This window comes from Adiantum capillus-veneris, chromosome 26 (genome assembly GCF_014529385.1).
Source record: "Adiantum capillus-veneris isolate H3 chromosome 26, ASM1452938v2, whole genome shotgun sequence".
In the NCBI taxonomy this organism is placed as follows: Eukaryota; Viridiplantae; Streptophyta; class Polypodiopsida; order Polypodiales; family Pteridaceae; genus Adiantum; species Adiantum capillus-veneris.
This window is the reverse complement of record NC_140956.1, coordinates 55,103,132-55,122,225: the sequence shown is the minus strand read 5'-3', so window position 1 is coordinate 55,122,225 and position 19,094 is coordinate 55,103,132. Positions and strand designations below refer to the sequence as shown.

Here is a 19,094-nt window from a genome sequence, read left to right as displayed (position 1 = left end):
CACCCGTGGAAGATCAGTGCAGTCTGGGTATGATGGCTTATTTTACTACACCTGAATATCAAGAGTTCCGATCTGGACGAAAGGAGAATCAAACTCCTTAACAAAAAGGGCAAGCTGATTGTTCCTCGGAATTTTATTTTATTTGCTAACATGAGTTGTTTTGCAGATATACGGTAATCGCGGACGATTACTCTCTTTCAAGAAGGGGGATGTCACAAACTGCTGACATGTCAAGCCACTGAAGAACGGAGCCAACTTGTAGATCTCGACCGAGGGGCCTAATTCCTAGAAGCAACAGAAGAAGTTGAAGTTCTCACCAACTTACAGATCCTCGCCGAGTGGGTCTATTTTGCAAGAAGTTCCTGCCAACTTACACGTTGACTGTGTTGACGTGGCAGCTTGTACGGATTTTCGTGATTTATGCTGGCTGATTTTCAGCGCAGCTTTTGGGCCAGTTGCTTTTTAGTTTCAAGCTTTTCATGTAAACTGCTTTTCAAGGCCAAGGGCCTCTAAATAAGTGCAAAGGGCTCAATCTTTGACACACTTTTGGGTGAAGGTGCAGAGTGCGAGTACCGGCATTGTACTAAGTTCAAGTAATATAAAGAAATACTGAAAGGGGTGCCAAGGTTTGGGGCCAGTACTCTCTGGGGTGGAATTCCGCCACTCCGTGTTGCGTGTGCTATCTCTCTTTCAATTTCAGTTGTTGAAGTGCTAAAGTTTGTTTGGTCTGTTCTTTTCTATTGGCACGTGGTGCCCGTCTTGTGGCACCCAAGCTCCATAGGGTCCCCTAACTTGAAGATAGGTACAATCGTGGACAAACTCCAAGTGTCAGGTAGGCCCTCACACATGGCACGATTGAGCATCACTGCTAGAAGCTTTGCAAGCAAATGTCTGGCATGTTTAAAATGCTCTGCTACTAGGCCATCGGCACGTGTGTGGGCATGGCTTTGGTGGATCTGGAAGAGGTGGCTGCCCTGAGACTGTGTAGGAGATGATGCATACTGACCTCATACCTCTATAGAAGTGATGAACCGGTGGGGGGGGGGTTGTTGGGTATCCAAGCCCCATCCAGTTTTAATTGGTAGTCTACTACCTGTGGGCACATGCCCTTATGGCATGCAGATAAGCATGCAGTTGCAAGTCAAGTTTGCATGGCAGCTGCTTTTGGCTTTATATACATTGTAAGGTTTACAAAGCAAAGATAATATACATAGCGTGTTATAGTTTTTTTTGTTCTCCTGCTATTTCGAGTCTTTCTCTCTCTGTCTAGCTCGTTCTGCCTGCACACTCTCCATGGCCTGCATCCGGTACCATCCGGCTGCACCCATCATATGGTAGCAGAGCTCCCAGGCGAGTCCTAGGCGGGCTAGAAGACCTTGTCGCTGTCAAGCACAGGCTCCGTTGAAGACTTGCAGGCGGAGGAAGTAGGCATCTCTAAATGCTGCCTCAGTGCACATCTCAGGTGGCAAAGACAAGGCGCAGTAGCATTCCTAGGTGTGGGCATACAGAGCCGAGGTGCAAGCCTTGAGACAGTATCTCAAGAAACTGTAAAACCACAAGAGGTGGGGCCGCTTTGCTCATGCAGTCTGCCGCTAACAAGAACATGCATGATCAGTGCTCCCATTGTTGATCCGGTCTCCCATTCTGGTGCTGCGATAGCATATTGAAAGGCTCTCAGTACACAGCACAAGTGGTGTGGGCGGTTGCAACACAGACGGCGCGATTCCCTACACAGTGCAACAACAAACAAAACAAACCCTGCTCATTTTTATTCATTTATTTTTTTGCGCTGTCTGGCAGAGACTTCACCCTAATTTTGCTTTCATACTATTTTTGTTTAAAATGGCCCCTCATCTAGAGTTTGTGATGCGCTTGCTCCCATGGGCAGATTCTCTTCCCCACTTTGCCTACGACCGCATTACATATCATTGCCTTATCGAGATCTTGGGATACGCCAACGAATTTGATGTTATCATGGTGTTATGGATAGCATGAAGAATCTGGGATTCACAGTCACAGATACCCTTTTCATGGTTCTGATCCAATGCTATGGCCCTGCGTGCATGGACAACAAAGCATTTGTGGATTTTTGCTCTATGAAAGAACACAATTGCACAGTAGATTTCCGCTTTGTGCTCATCCAGTCGTCCCCTAAAATAATCCAAACTGGTAATTTGTTTGAATGTGGTACATCAGTATATGAAATTTTTCGTAGATTGTTGATCATCAACATTTATTCCATGTCCGAGTTTTGTCTTAGTTTATCATGTTTGTTAGTTGGCATCATGTCCTAGTTCTATGGGTTAGACACTGCCACAAATACATAAGTGGTAAGACCTCCCAAACATATTTTTCTCAGCCCATTTTTGTTCTGCTTCTCGTGAGGTCATTGGGTACACCAATCATTGGTAGCTAATTTTTGGCCTACACCCTATCTGTTCAAGGGGGGGTTCTACTATCATAGCACCAGGTTATGGATACACCAGAAATCCTTGGTTGTGAGAGAACCTAAAACTCATGGTTGACGAGTACACCAAAGACTCGAGGTATCATGAGTTGCCTGTCTAGTTCAGGCTTGAGGGGGGGATTGTTGGGTATTCAAGCCCGATCCGGTTTTACTTGGTAGTCTACCTGTGGGCCCATGCCCTTATGGCATGCAGATAAGCATGCGGTTGCAAACTTGGTTGCAAGTCAAGTTTGCATGGCAGCCTCGTTTGGCTTTATATACATTGTAAGGTTTACAAAGCAAAGATAATATACATAGCGTGTTATAGTTTTTTTTGTTCTCCTGTTGTGTCGAGTCTCTCTCTCTCTCTCACTCATTTTGCCTGCACACTCTCCATGGCTTGCATTGGGTACCACCCACCTTAGCTGCACCCATCAGGGGGGGTGCTCCTGGAAGAGTCGCCATGCCTTGCGTGAATCCTGGCTCAAAAACAATTGATATAAATCCTGCTCTAGCTGAGCTAGAAACACCCTCTTCTTTCGTCGTACCAAACGTTGAGAAGCAATCGGTGACTCCCTTTGAGTATTGACTCCTAGAAGTACCTAGAGAGAGAGATATATAGATTGTTTGTGGCCAAAAGACTGGTAGAGACTGCATACAATAGTGATATCATACATGTTGGGCTGGCTCCCCTACATAAACCTCCTAGAAACATGGTTATTAGTTGTAGAACAATACATAGGCCGCATGGTATCGACATTAATGATATTTGAAGATTGTTTGCCCTTCTTAGGTTGTCCTATGTTCAAGTTTCAGCCTTGTGATTAAAACTTATAGATGTCTTTGATTCGCTATTTCGGGTCTGATTTTCGAGTTCGATTTTAAGATTAAGCATGGTTTGGATTCGCTATTTTGACATGTCAATTTGTTGCAGACAGGAATTGTTACTTTTTTCTTGAGTTCTATCCTTGATAACTTAACATCAACAATTGTCATGGTATCTCTTCTTCGAAAGCTTATTCCTGACAAAGAATTAAGAAGGTATTCACTCTCTGTGTGTGTGTGTGTGTGTGTGTGTGTGTGTGTGTGTGTGCACGCGCCGCGCGTGCACGTGTATATTTGAGAAATTTGTCATTGAGAATTGCTTTACACTGAAGGGTGTAACTTATGGTCTCATTGGTCATTTTGACCTTTTGCAGATGTTGTTAGTACATTCATTTCATCTCTCTCTCTCTCTCTCTCTCTCTCTGTGTGTGTGTGTGTGTGTGTGTGTGTGTGTGTGGCGGCTGCAGGTAGACAGAGCACTTAGGGTTCACGCCTGAGTCACGCTTGGAAAATTAGGGCTCACGTTACTGTGTTTTGCCACCAATAAATAGGTTCTGAGTGCTAAGGTTCTAAGCTCGCTAAGGTTCTAGGTACTCTGGTTCTGTGCGAGCAGCGTCTAAGCGAGTAGGCTCATTGCGCAAGCAGGTTCTGAGCGCCAGCAAGTGCTGATAATCACTGAGCGTGAGCAAGTTCACTACGCAAGCAGACTCTACAGCACTGAGCGCGAGTAGGCTCTGATTTAGTTTCTGCAGCATTGAGCGCGAGCACGCTCTGAGCTTCTGCGCGAGCAGGTTCTGAGTTTCTGAGCGCAAGCAGTCAGCTCAGCAACCCGAGCAGGTTTCGTTGAGGAGAGTTGCTGGTCTTTTCATGGGGTACTCATCGTTGAGCTGTAGGTTCTGAGCGCGAGCAGGTTTCTTCCTGAGCGCGAGCAGGTGCTGCAGCACCGGGCAGGTTCCGAGCGCGAGCAGGTTCTAAGGATGGATCAATCAACTGACCTCGGGGACGATGATATTTATGAAACCCCGCCTAAATCGAAAGCAACATTTAGGCGGAGGTTTCGAGAGAGCGCATTATCGCCAGGTTCTGTGAGAGCAGAGAAGGTGTCTAGAGTCAAAGATGAATTAATGTATGAGAAAGTACAGGTGATGATCAAAGCGGAGCTGAGCCTTTTGAGAGGTGACATTGAAAAAGAGATGTATGCAAATGCAGAGACTTACATAAAAGCTATGTATGCAGATATGAGGACAGAGTTGGACAAAGAGATGCTTAGTAAGCGGGATGAGATGTACACATCATTGAAGGCCGAAATGTAGAATATAGTGAGGGCGGAAGTGAATGTAATGGAATGCGTGATGCAAAAAAGATTAGAGGATGCAGTTGAGTCCTGGAAATAAAAAATGGGAGAACGCATGAATGAAAAAGATGCATTGATTGAAGCACTTAAGGGAGAACTCGTAGCTTGTAAAAATATCCAAGGAGGGAGAAAATCAACCCTCAAAGCTCGAAAGCATTAAGGAGCAAGTGAAAGCTCTACTTGAAGAGGAAGAGAAGAAGGCACGAGCAACCTCTTCATGGGCGGAGCACCTATTCAAAACACAAGAGAAGGCGGATAAAGTTGAAAAGTGGATTGAGGACGCGAAGAAAGGAAAAAATAAGTTGCATGAAGCCACACCGACATCCACTATCATCAATATGACAATTGAGGAGGAGCAAAAGAGGAAGACTAGAGCCCTTTATGTGCCTGTTATAGGTCTCAAAGACACTGGGAAAGTAGAAGAGGAAGTGAAAGAACTCCTAAAGCTCATGGGCATCTCTGGACCCACACACACAGGGCCTTGGAGAGTAGGAAAGAAGGGAAGTGATGAGAAAGGAAATTCCAAGGAAAGAGCGCTCATTGTACGTTTCCCTATGCTAGAAGCTAGGTCGGAGACGCATTAGACTCCTTGTGGCACTTTGCCTAGAGTGACGGGATATCATTGAGAGACTACTTGTAGACAGGATGTGAGATCAACGTAAAGATGATGCGGGTGAGGAGGGGTGGCAATCCTATTCAGGTAGGAGCTTCAGCCCCTCATTTGTATTGTTCTGAGAGATGAGCAAGCCAGATATATTTGGGTCAGAGTGAGAGTAGAGACAGGGATGCCACTCTACATTGAAATATGCTATTTTTTCCCCAACACATCTCATTATGCATCGCCCAAGGGGCAGTCACCCTACACTATTGGATGAAGACATATGGGAGTTCTCTGGGGACGGGGATATCATCCTTCTAGGAGACTTTAGTGCCAGGACGGGCCAGTCTCAGACAACTTTCTACGATACCTCAGAGGAAATGTTGAGAGAAATGGATGTGAATGATATGGGATACGATGAGGAGCACACTGGATATGGGGGGACATGGGAATTGCACATGGACTGGCCATCTTGAATGGCCTTCAGAGATTTCTAGCATCAAGTGGTTCACTTGTTTTCCTCATAGACATGGGGCTAGCACAATGGATTATGTTTTGGCTCAGCCGAGTTTTATACCCTCTATTCATGACTTTATAGTCGGGCCCAGGCCTATCGGGGTAGCAGTAGATCATGCCCTCCTTACGTTTACCGTCTCATTCCAATTCAACACAGCTTGATTGACACAAACATCTACGCATACTCGATACACTTTTACTTCAGACACTAGATGGTATATACAGATGCTTATGCATAGAGGATCCAGGGAGACCTCTGGAGGAGCTCACTTACATATTGGCAGACACTGTAGAATGCAGCAGCAGAGGTATACCCACACACTGAGCCTAAGCAGCAACGGCATTATGGGAGCATGCCCCAGAAAGGATGGTATGATGAGGAGTGCAGAGCCCGACTTCAAAGGGATGTACTGCTAGGAGTCATCACTCACAGACAATCACGGATTGCTTCTCGACATTTGGCGCGACGAAAGAAGAGCGCATTTCTAGCTCAACTGTTTTTGAGCCAGGATTCAGGCGAGGCATGGCAGCTCTTCCATGGTCACTCACCCCCACCAGTCATCACTTCTAGACAGCCACCTCTACTGGATCTGCCAGGACCATGCCCACACACATGTGCTTTCTTTACCGCCGAGATGGTAAAGAAGGCCATTGACAGAATGAGGACTAGGAGAGCATATGATCACGATGGCCCAGTTGCAGAGCATTTTATACATGCGAGAGATCTGCTTGCAAAGCTCCTAGCAGTGATGTTCAACTGTGCCATGTGCGAGGGCCTACTTGATACTTGGAGTTTGTCTACTATCGTACCTATCTTCAAGTTGGGGGACCCTATGGAGCCTAGGAACTACCACACTATCATGATTGGACACACATTGGCACGGTTGTACGCATATATCCTTGAGTAGCAGTTGAGTAGATGGGCAGAGAGAGAGGGTGTATGGGCAGCAGGATAGGCGGGTTTCAGGAGAGGTTTCTCTACTCTTGATCATATTTTGATACTCAAAGCCATTATTGAGGATGGGAGATCACATGGGAGACGACTCTATTGTTGCTTTGTGGATTTCCGCAAAGCCTTCGATACAGTGCCCAGAGCTAGATTGATGCGCAGACTGCAGGAGAGAGGGATACCCACAGAGTTGATTTGGGGATTATGGCTCTATACAAATCAATGGTGGGCCATTTACGTACCCCAAAGGGGATTTTGATTTGGTTCACTCCACTATCGGGGTGAAACAAGGTTGCCTGCCGTCTACTACACTATTCGGTATGTATGTGGATGAGGTTTTTGACTACATTGAGAGAGATGGTGATAGAGGAGCACAAATGGCAGGGAGATGGATCCCACTGTTGTTATATACTGATGATATTGTGTTGATTTTTGACTCCCCAGAGGGAATGCAACGTCACTTAAATGCTTTGTACACATTTGCTCATGATAATGGATTGTCTGTTAACCTGGGGAAAACCAAGGTTATGGTGTTTAACACCACACCACAATGAGTCAGGAGGTCAACCCAACATTTACATATGGCCAGGAGATGGTGGAGTATGTAGATGCATACACCTACCTTGGGGTAGTTTTCAGTGGACAGGTGTTTTCTTTGAGGAGAGCAGCAGAGACTAGACTGAAAAAGCTTATGCAACCTTGGGAGGATTGGAGAGAATGTGTTTGCAGGTTCAGTTTCAGGAACCTCAAACAAAGCTTTGGCTTTTTGGCACTCTAGTGGCTTCAGCTATGCTCTATGGAGTTCAAATTTGGGGACTCTTAGTGGACCATCATGACAGATCTGGTAGCAGTGATGGATGGAGATGTATGGAGAGGCCTTTAGTCTCCATGATCTCTTGGGTGATTTGGGCCAAGGTCTCAGTGCCACATGAGATTAGTTGAGCCGAGCTAGCTGCCCCCCCTCTCGTGTTAGAGGTACTTACTAGATCAATATCCTTCATGCACAGTTATGGGACCTCCCCAGAGACAGATAGGCCTAGCTAGCCCTCAAGTCATCCCGACAACTAGCGCTATAGGGGGATACACCATAGTCGTATGGGGGAGATGACATCATGGTTTCAGTTACTTGGTTTCACCATGGATAGAATGCCTCCGTTCCAGTACTCCTTGGATGCACCCTTCCTATCTCTCACATGGATATAGATTACTAGACTCATACGCCAGGATCTGATTCAATTAGATACCAGGAGCACATGGATACAACCGACACAAGAGTTGGGCACAAAAGGCCAAAATGACCTATGAGACCAAATTGATACAATCTTGTCTGGGTACAAAATAAAGTGAGATAAAGTGAACCACTAAAATCATCATCATTATCAATGCCCGAGGATGCCAAGCATTAGGTGCTGCCCGAGAAAGTATTGCATCGGTCGTTGAAGAGCATCGTCGATGTCCGCCTCTGTAAATAGTCATATTGGACGCCTTCCATGTCGTGCTAAAATAGTAATGCTTCTCTGATGGAGCCTCCGTTGATGACATGGTCGCCCTCATAGACGTGGGCATCTAGCTCTCCTGAGCTCAGTGGCTCTGTACCTTTGGTATATGTCGGCTATGAGGTTTGCAGTGATGAGGTTTGCAATGAAGCTTGCTCATCTGACTGTCAAATCCCTACTCTAAAGAAGTTAGTGATCTCCCTTTGTGAATGTCTCCCACTGAGTGATCTCCTTAAGGATCCTCCCTGTGTCTGCGTAGCTCTAGCAAAAATGACCCGAGGAATCTCTGATTCTGAAATCTCACGACTCTAGCCAATGGCGCACTCTCTGCGAGCCACGTTCAACTACACCCATTGAGGATCCACAGATATGGCACGATTATGCAGAGAGACTATATGAGGTGCCTGGTCAGCCTCCCATCCCACAGCCACCGAGCCACGACCCACACGCTCCTTCTTCAGAGGAGCGATGGTAGAGAGAGCCATCCATCGCATGCAGCACAGACGATTAGCTGATCACACTGGATTACAGAGTGAGCACATCATTTATGCGGCCTCCACTATAGCCTCGTTGATTGCATGTCTTCAATCGGGCTATAGGGGAGGGCTACCCAGAGGAGTGGACACAGCACACCATAGTGCCTATCCACAAATCTGGTGACACCTTGGACCTAGGGAACTACAGGACTATCATGATTGGCCACATGATGGCCAAGCTATATGGAGCAGCACTTGAGGCAGAGCTCAGCTCAGACGTAGAGATCGAGGGTCTACGAGCCCCAGGCTAGGCAGGTTTCAAACGAGCTTTCTCTACCATTGATCACATCTTTGTTCTGCGCTGCCTCATTGACGGGGCAAAGACGCAGAAGAAGAGGCTTCACTGCTGCTTTGTGGATTTCCGCAAGGTTTTGATACAGTTTCATGCGAGAGGCTCTTCCAGCGCCTTCAGAGTCTTGGGATACCAGCAGAGATGATTTGGGCCACATATGCTCTCTACGAGAGGGTGACTGGCCGAGTTCGATGCCCAGGAAGTTTATCAGAGACCATTGCTAGCACCATTGGTGTTAAGCAAGGATGCCCACTCTCCCTGACACTGTTTGGGCTCTACATCGACGAGATCTCCGACTACAGACTATGAGCAGGAGGGGAGGGGAGCGACTTGGCAGGTACTCCAATCCACATCATGTTATATGCTGATGATATTGTGTTGATTTCAGAGTCACCCAAGGGCTTGCAGCGACATCTTGGGGCCTTGGATGATTTCTGCACACATAGGGGGTTGACTGTGAACCTTGGCAAAACCAAGGTTATGATCTTTCACACATCCAGTGCAGTGAGGAGCGCTGCCACCTTCACAGCAGCAGGAGGACGGGTTGATGTGGTCACCTCATACGTCTACCTTGGAGTTACATTCGCCAGCCTACCAGGACCCTTCACTATGAGGTAGGCATCTACTGACAGGCTCACTCGAGGATACTCAACCCTAGGCACACTTTCAGGAGCCCCGCACGAAGGGGTGGCTTTTCGACACCTTAGTCACCCTGGCCTTGATGTACGCAACAATAGTATGGGCACCGGGATTGACAGTTGACCAGTGGGCACAGATGGAGAGGCCACAGATATGTATGATCTCACGCTTGCTCCGTAGCAAGCATACAGTGCCACATGACATTATCAGAGCAGAGCTCGCCACACCACCTATGTTAGTAGAGGCACTATTCCAAACAGTCTGTTTCATCCAGAGGATGAGAGAGCTACCTCCCGACAGACTTACTCGAAGGGCTTTTGAGGCAGTTATATAGCTATTAGAGAGTGGGCATGAGAGAGCATGGTACTCACAGGTCAGAGCATGGTTTGAGGCACACGGTCTTGATATGGAGAGTCTACCACCCTTCCAGTACGACCCTGACTCACCCTATGTTCACCTCTCTCGCAGTGAGAGGAACTTGGTGTTGAGACAAGACCTTTGGCAGCTATACACCAAGAGAGTCTGGGAGTCACCGGGCTTGGGGCGAAGATGTCAGACTACAGAGACTAGTTTCTTACTATACTATTTAATGGGTTCATACAGAGACCACGCTACATGGACACATACATGCCACATAGCTCGTGGGTGGCGATTGGTCAGTTGAGAGTGGCATCACACATGCTAAAGATTGAGACTGTGAAACACATTGGTGTCCCCAGAGAGGAGCGAGTTTGCAGAGCATGCACAGAGGAGGTGGAGAGCGAGGAGTATCGATGCAGCACATATACTGAGATCAGAGGCAGGTATGAGGCCTTATTCAGAGGGCAGCCCACTCTGCGAGAGATCATGGACTCTCGAGATCAGAGACAGCTAGGGCGTTTCTTATTAGAGGTACATAGCCACCGGGACACACTACTACAGACGCACGCAGCTACACAGACAAAGGATAGGCATGTGCAGCTCATAGAATTCTATAAGAGAGTTATAGCCCCCCCCCCCCCCCCCCCCCCCCCCCCCCCCCCCCCCTCATCCGACACTCAGAGGGGAGTGACACTCCCATAGGCCGAGGCAAGCCGAGCTAGACGATGACCACAAGTCACTGGCTACAGGAGAGCGAGCCTCAATTATCGACAGATCGAGGAGATCCGGGCTCGAGAGCGCCGTGCCACTGAGGAGCGAGTGGCTCAGATGAGGGCCGACCCTGCAGCTTTCATCCGGGCAGCTCTGGCACCAGACCTGCCCATGTACCACATACTACACCCCTCCATTAGTACAGGATGGAGCTAGATAGCTTGATGCACTCTCATGATTGTACTACCCTAAGCATATAGACATGCATATACTCCCAGAGATAGAGCTCCATCCCCTCCTCAAATTTCCCCTGGATATATCATCACCACCATCTCCAGTGCATCACTACTTATTTCTAGTTCAGTTCAGTTTTGTATCAGTTTTGTTTCATTTGTCTTTCCGATAGACGGATGACACACACACACCATGTATATTTGATCCGTCTCATAGGCCGATTTCAGCCTGACATAGACGGAAAAAATCTCTCTCTCTCTCTCTCTCTCTCTCTCTCTCTCTCATCCTTATTTTACATACAATGTCTTTCGGCACTCGCAAGGGTTCTTCTTCAACAAGATCCACAACCATTGTCAAAAAATGATCGAAAATCTCCCAAGTGTGGAGATAGCAACACAACCACTCAACCAACGACATTGGAAACCATGATTATGATATACTTGGTATCATTGCAAGAGACCGTGAATAAGAAAGGTGAAGACTTACGGGCACTTGCAATGGAGAATGGTACGCTAAGGGCTCTTGTTGTTGAGAATGAGAATCTCAAGAGGACACTCGAGATGCAAACAATACGTTTGATGCAACTTGAAGAGGAAGTCGAGGAATGTAAACGCTCTCTTGTGAACTGGATTGCTTTGAAGGAGCGCATGAGCAAAGTGGAGTATGATCATGCATTGAAAGACAAGAAGTTTGACACTATGAGTCGGGATGTAAGCGACATGAAAAATATATGCACAAGCAAGTCTTATGCTGATATATGTGGTAACAATGTGGTTCCTAATTCCTTTGCTATGTAAGCTATGGCCCAAACAAAGAATGTTGAGAATGTGGATGTAGAGGAGTTGAAGGAACAGGAGCGACGTTCCAAGAAGCATGTTATTCGTAGAATTTTCGAAGAGAAGTTAGAGACACCTCCTCCTCTTGCCATTGTTATCGAAGATTTCTTCAAAACTCACTTTGGCATGTCAGGAGTTATGGTTTACGGAGCACATAGAGTGGGTAAGCAAAGAGCTCCTCGCTCGGAAGAACGGCCAACTGTATACATCATGTTGGATGAGATCAAACAAATGATTATCCTTGATAATAGTTGGATTAATTTGAGGGATACAAAATGCTTTATATGTGAAGATCGCACTATTAAGCAACAAAATATGCATTGCAAGGCTTGAGGAGAGGAATAAGAAACAAGATTCTCATGAAGAAAATGTGCCCAAGGAAGAGGCAAGTCCTTGGAGCAAATAGGAATGTGCAACCTATTTTGTACTTCGTGTTGAAACTTGGGAGCACAATACACAAAGGATTAATGGGTTGGAGGGTTACAATGTCATTCATTGATATGGTCAAAGAATCTTAAGCAACAAAGAGGGCAAGGAGGGGTAGCATGCATGTATGAGTAAGAAAAGATTGGAAGGTTTGGTATCAATTTTGAAAGGTGACAAGCACAAACTGTTGCTAATTGGACTATTTTCTTATTTTTAATAATTAAATCTTTTTTTTAAGGATATTTTATTATGTGCACTAAGAACTGTTAAAAAGATCGTAGCTACAGGAACTGCCATCAGGAACGGACAACTCTGATGTGTCATTTGATGGGTGACGGTAAACATCGCGAAGGAGTTTCCGTAAGTTTGGTGGAAAGGGCCGGGTTACGAGTGCCTCTGCTGCGTCACATGATGGTGACGCGTGTATCAGTAAGGGGGCATCCCGTAGGCTAAGGAGGAAATCCAAACTGAGTAAGAAAATACGCGTAAGAACGCAAGCACAAGAATAAAGATGGGTTCAATGAAGCTTTTTACGAAAAGCAAGAACAGTCGCGGGAGGACAGATGTTTTCCTGCGAGGAGTCTGTGTCTGCATTGCATCTGTGTCGTGTCCTGCACCCGGGGACGCCTGGAATGTGTCTGTGTAGCATTGTTTTCACTAACTGAGTGAGTTTTTAAAGTTTGAACAGGTTCGCACTTTATTTTATAAAGTGACCGGTCACTTTTAAGTGACCGACCCCTTTATTAATAAAATAAAGCAGGCAAGGCTCTTATAGAAAAAGCTAGCGCTAAAACCAACGCAGGGGGGCTGAATTGCGATCTTTCTCGCTCCTCTCTCTAGAAAACGCGATTTTCTCTCTCCTCTCTCTAGGAGCGCCAAGCTCTGCTTTTGGACCCCTATTCCTGTCGGGTGTCAGACTCTATAAAAGGGTAGCCAGCGTTTCAGTTTGGAGGAGCCGGAAGCAGCAGGAAATGCAAGCGCCGGGATTCTGGAGCAGAGACTGGCGACGGAATTTGCAAGTGCTCACGTGACGACCGAGTACGGAGGTTGATTCTCCGAGCAAGGAGCGACAGGTATAAGGTGGTTATACGCATTGAGAATTGTTGCTTTGTGTGGTTTGTTTTGCAGGAATCTCCCGTCTTACGGGAAGGCCCTTTACGGGAAAGTACGGCTTCACGCCTAAGTCCCTCACGGGAAAGTACGGCTTCGCGCCTAAGTCCCTCACGGGAAGGAACGGCCTTGTGCCCAAGCCCTTTACGGGAAAGCACGACCTTCGGGTCTAAGACTACAGAACGGAGGGGTTTCCTCGGGTTCTCGTGCTTGTATAGGAATTCTTCCCGAATAAAAGAATACTCTTAACGGGGGGGTTGGGGGGGGGGACCAACCCATCTTTTGGTCCCCAATACTGTGTCGATCTTCTCCCTTCTCTCATGTTTTCAACGAATTATAATTTTCAGATTTTCTAAGTGCTTGTGTACGCTCCCGTTTTGTGACAGTGGTATCAGAGCTCGGACTCCTCTCTTTCTCTGCAAAGAAGGACGATACCGGGAAGAACCATGTCGAGCCAAGGGAGAAGCGTTGAAGAGGAACTTCAACAAGTGCAAGCTCAGCTTGCGGAGTTGCAACAAATTTTACTGTTGCCGAACGTCCAAAAGCTTTTGGGCGGAATGAAGAAAACGAATGGAACTGATGCAGCCAAGCATTCAGACAACACTGTTGGCGTGAGACCACAGGAGGCAAGAGAAGAAGCACGTGCCGAGGTGCACAAAGGATCTTCGGATCGGAATGAACGGCCTACTTCAAGGAAAGGCCAGGAAAAAGCGCTCTCTCTGCTAGACGAGAGCAAGGACATCTCTATCTCATCTCCATCTTACTCTCCTGATTATACTTCTACTTCTCGATCATCTCGTCAGAAGAAGGAAGCAGCTACTACCGCCACTACCATACATCAACCTAAAGATAAGCCTCGATTCAAGAAGCAAGGTCGCAAGTCTCAATATCGCATGAGAGTCTTCAAATCAGGCGACAAGGACATCAAGTTCGAAACCTACAACGGACGGAGAGACATCTCCAAAGCACTGTCCTTCATCAGACAGTTTGAAGTCGCCTTTACCAATGGGCACTTCACAAAAAAATCCAAATTACGCCATGTGTGGATGCACCTCAAGGAAACGGCAAGTAATTGGTGGTTAGCCAAGATTCTGGATGGTTCTCAGGCCAGAACTTGGGAGAGCTTCAAATCTGAATTTTATGAACAATTTCTTCCGCCTGACTTCGAGCAGGACATACGGAAGAAATGGGACTGGCTTGCCCAGAAGGAACATGAAAGAGTAACGACTTATGTGGACAAGTATTGGTCAGTTCTTCTGAAGGTCACTCCCTTCATGAAGATTGCCGACGAGGAAAAGAAAAGAAAGTTCGAAGCGGGTCTCCAACCGCAGCTTCGAAAGAGTATGAAGGTGTATGCGCATGATACTCTTCAGAGGATGATGGAGTCAACAATCATTGTTGAGGATTTGCACTCAACTGGGACGCCCAGAATGATGGAACATAGCACTTGCCGTGCAAGACAAAGAGGGGTCTACGATGACCAAGGGGGCCAAGGAAGAAAACGTCCTCGATCGAGGGACGATGATCATTCTAAGAAGCCAGAGGGCACTGGCAAGAGAACTAAGTATCTTTCTCCTACTCAACTTCAAACTTTCAGAGAGGAAGGAAGATGCTTCTACTGTGGCGAGAAAGGACATATGAAACCGGACTGCCCGCTAAAGCAGCAACGGCAAGAACAAGCCTCTACGAGGCAAGAGAAAGCAAGGAAGGAACCCGCACCACCAAGCTCGAACTCAATTCCAGATGTTCAAGGAAACACAGAAACAGAGAAAGGGAAGCGTCAACTTCTGAAGGGCTGGGGGTCTTTGAACAACCAGCGAGTATTGATTCTTTATGATCCAGGATCCACGGATAACTTCATCTCCCTGGATACTGCAGAACGTTTGTGCCTTACACCAGCTCACCTTGGCACACCGGTTACATCCGGATCGGCATTCAAAGGGTTGACAACCAATGCAACTCCTGTGCAAGGACAACTCAATCTTCGGATTGGCGAGTACAAGGACCGCGAATCATTTTTGATGGCACCCATCGAGGGATGTGATATCATCTTGGGTATGCCATGGCACTTTCACATGACACCTATTCCCGATTATGTGGAAAAGACCCTCACTTTTGATCATGGGGGTAAGAAAATAAAGATTCAAGCTGATGCAGGAGATTGGCAGTTCCCAATTGTAAGCCATATCTCCATTAAGAAAGAAATAAAGAAGTGTGTTTCTGCTTACTTGATTTTTGCAAAGGATAAAACTAGTAGGGACTCTCTCTCTAGTCTGGAAATTAAGCGTCTTCAATTTATTGAAAAGTACAAGGATTGTTTCACGGAAACACCTCCTGATAAACTCCCTCCGGTACGCCCGGAAGATCACCGCATAAATCTCATACCGGGTAGCTTGCCTCCCAATCAACCCCCTTATCGGGCGAGTCTTGCTCAGCAAGAGGAAATTTTGAAGCAAGTCAACGAGCTTCTAGAGAAAGGGTTAGTACGGCCAAGTGCTTCACCCTAGTGCTCTCCAGTTCTACTGGTGCAGAAGAAAGATGGCACGTTTCGAATGTGCATAGACTATCGGTCTTTAAACAAGATCACAATCAAGAATCAACTTAATAAGTTGCAGGGTGCAAGTGTCTTTAGTCGCATAGACTTAAAGAGTGGGTATCATCAGATACGGATCGCCCCTGAGGATGTCCATAAGACTGCTTTCCGCACAACCTTTGGACTATATGAATTCTTGGTAATGCCTTTCGGCTTGACCAATGCTCCTGCGACGTTCAATCGCATGATGGACCGCATTTTCAGCCCGTATCGAGCTTTGACGGGAGTATTCTTTGACGACATACTCATCTTCTCTAAGTCAGAAGAGGAACATCGGAAGCACTTGGACTTAGTGTTTCAAGAATTGCGAAAGCATGAGTTGCATGTGAATGCAAAGAAGAGCGAGTTCTTTCTCTCAGAGATACACTATCTCGGCCATATAGTCTCTCACAATCAAGTGAGTATGGATCCTGCCAAGATCCGAGTGGTAGAAGATTGGCCTATTCCCACTACGGTACATGATGTACGTAGCTTTCTGGGATTATGCTCATATTATCGAAGGTTTGTCCGAGGATTTGCTCATGTTTGAGAAGGCAAGACTTAAGAAACAAGCGTCTCATAAGGGGAAAGTGGTAAAACTTTCTACCCATTATTATGGGCCGTTTAAGATTACTGAGCGAGTGAATGATGTCGCTTTCCGATTAGAGCTACCGCCTAATTGGAAGATCCATAATGCTTTCCATGTGAGTTTACTCCGGCCGTATGTGGGACCGCCTCCGAGCCAGCCTAGCGTTGAGGAACCTCCTGAGGTTGAGGAAACAGAAGAAATACTCCAACCGGAGCAGATAGTAAGTCATCAGGAGCGGTCTCTCAAATCCGGAAAGATAACACGGAAGTATTTGGTTAAGTTTAAGAACTATTCGAATCTAGATGCTCAGGGATGACGCAGGAGGAATTAGCAACTTATCCCGAGATACAGGAGGTATATGTCCAAGCACTACAGTTGAGCTCAACTGTTTAGAAGCCAGAGGGATGTTGCTAATTGGACTATTTTCTGATTTTTAATGATTAAATCTTTTTTTTAGGATATTTTATTATGTGCACTAAGAACTGTTAAAAAGATTGTAGCTACAGGAACTGCCATTAGGAACGGACAACTCTGATGTGTCATTTGATGGGTGACGGTAAACATCGCGAAGGAGTTTCCGTAAATTCGGTGGAAAGGACCGGGTTTCAAGTGCCTCTGATGCGTCACATGATGGGTGACGGGTGCATTAGTAAGGGGGCATCCCGTAGGCTAAGGAGGAAATCCGAACCGAGTAAGAAGATACGCGTAAGAACGCAAGCACAAGAATAAAGATGGGTTCAATGAAGCTTTTTACGAAAAGCAAGAACAGTCGCGGGAGGACAGATGTTTTCCCGCGAAGAGTCTGTGTCTGCATTGCATCTGTGTCGTGTCCTGCACCCGGGGACGCCTGGAATGTGTCCGTGTAGCATTGTTTTCACTAACTGAGTGAGTTTTTAAAGTTTGATAGGTTCACACTTTATTTTATAAAGTGGCCGGTCACTTAATGAGTTTTTAAAGTTTGATAGGTTCACACTTTATTTTATAAAGTGACCGGTCACTTTTAAGTGACCGGCCCCTTTATTAATAAAATAAAGCAGGCAAGGCTCTTATAGAAAAAGCCAGCGCTAAAACCAACGCAGGGGAGCCGAATTGCGATCTTTCTCTCTCCTCTCTCTAGAAAACGCGATTTTCTCTCTCCTCTCTCTAGGAGCGCCAAGCTCTGCTTTTGGACCCCTATTCCTGCCAGGTGTCAGACCCTATAAAAGGGTAGCCAGCGTTTCAGTTTGGAGGAGCCAGAAGCAGCAGGAAGTGCAAGCGTTGGGATTTTGGAGTAGAGACTGGCGACGGAATTGCAAGTGCTCGCGTGACGACTGAGTACGGAGGTTGATTCTCCGAGCAAGGAGCGACAGGTATAAGGTGGTTAGACGCATTGAGAATTGCTGCTTTGTGTGGTTTGTTTTGCAGGAATCTCCCGTCTTATGGGAAGGCCCTTTACGGGAAAGAATGGCTTCACGCCTAAGTCCCTCACGGGAAAGTACGGCTTCGCGCCTAAGTCCCTCACGGGAAGGAACGGCCTTGTGCCCAAGCCCTTTACGGGAAAGCACGACCTTCGGGTCTAAGACTACAGAACGGAGGGGTTTCCTCGGGTTCTCGTGCTTGTATAAGAATTCTCCCTGAATAAAAGAATACTCTTAACGGGGGGGGGGGGGGACCAGCCCATCTTTTGGTCCCCAATACTGTGTCGATCTTCTCCCTTCTCTCATGTTTTCAAAGAATTATAATTTTCAGATTTTCTAAGTGCTCGTGTACGCTCCCGTTTTGTGACACAAACATTATAGATGGCTGAAAATTATGACACCAAAAAGAGCACCTAGTTTGGCAGCCGATGGCTATAGTTCTCATCACGCTTCTTCCTTTTATACTTGCATGGATAGAGATGAACTATTTCTTGATTTAGAGGAGGACATCGCTTATTTTAAAGACAAAGGTGATGTTATTGTCTCTGGGGATATGAATGCTCGCACAAAAACATTGCAACATGATACTCAACAATTTGAGATGCTAACATTTCGAGCTGATGGAAGTTCACTTATATGATCATACTTCAATGGATGAAAAATAGCCGGATCACTATGGAAAGTTACTTTTACACATATGCAAAAGCACGGGTATGCTCATTGCCAATGGTGTATCTTTGTGGAGTCGAACTGATGGATTTACATGTAGAAAATACAATGGGTATAGTGTGATTGATTATATGCTACTTCTTGAAGCCATCATGTATCACATAAAGAGTTTTACGCTTGGCCAATGGACCTTGGAGTCAAACCATCGAACCTTATGTATTGACCTTCTATGTGAAGAAACAACTAAGCATGATAATCTCAGCCAAAGAAAAGAGATTTTCTGTTTGTATGGATTTCAAATGGGCACCAATGGATATTGAAATGGTTGAGCAAAAGTTATGGATGACAAAGCTTCAATATGACGCACCATTGGAAACTAAATGGGAAGCTTTCAAGAAAGTTATTTGTTCTTGTGCCAAAGAATGTTTTGCCATAAACCATGTCCATGGTATCAACAAAGATAGTTCACGTAAAAGGTGTTTTGATAAAGAATGTCAAGATGCTCGGAAGTCCTTCATAAAGCTAGATGCAACTATGGA

The 19,094-nt window shown here is 46.2% G+C and overlaps 1 protein-coding gene and 1 pseudogene across 1 annotated transcript in view; both read left to right on the top strand.

The window, feature by feature from the left end:
* LOC147423481 (sodium/proton antiporter 2-like) overlaps positions 1-19,094 on the top strand; it is a 107,397-nt gene that overhangs the window by 51,565 nt on the left and 36,738 nt on the right. Inside the window, exon 5 of the mRNA XM_086501339.1 lies at positions 3,381-3,487. Coding sequence (XP_086357465.1) covers positions 3,381-3,487 — 107 coding nt within the window. The remainder of the gene's footprint in view (positions 1-3,380; positions 3,488-19,094) is intronic.
* LOC147423482 (uncharacterized) lies at positions 9,426-11,753 on the top strand (annotated as a pseudogene).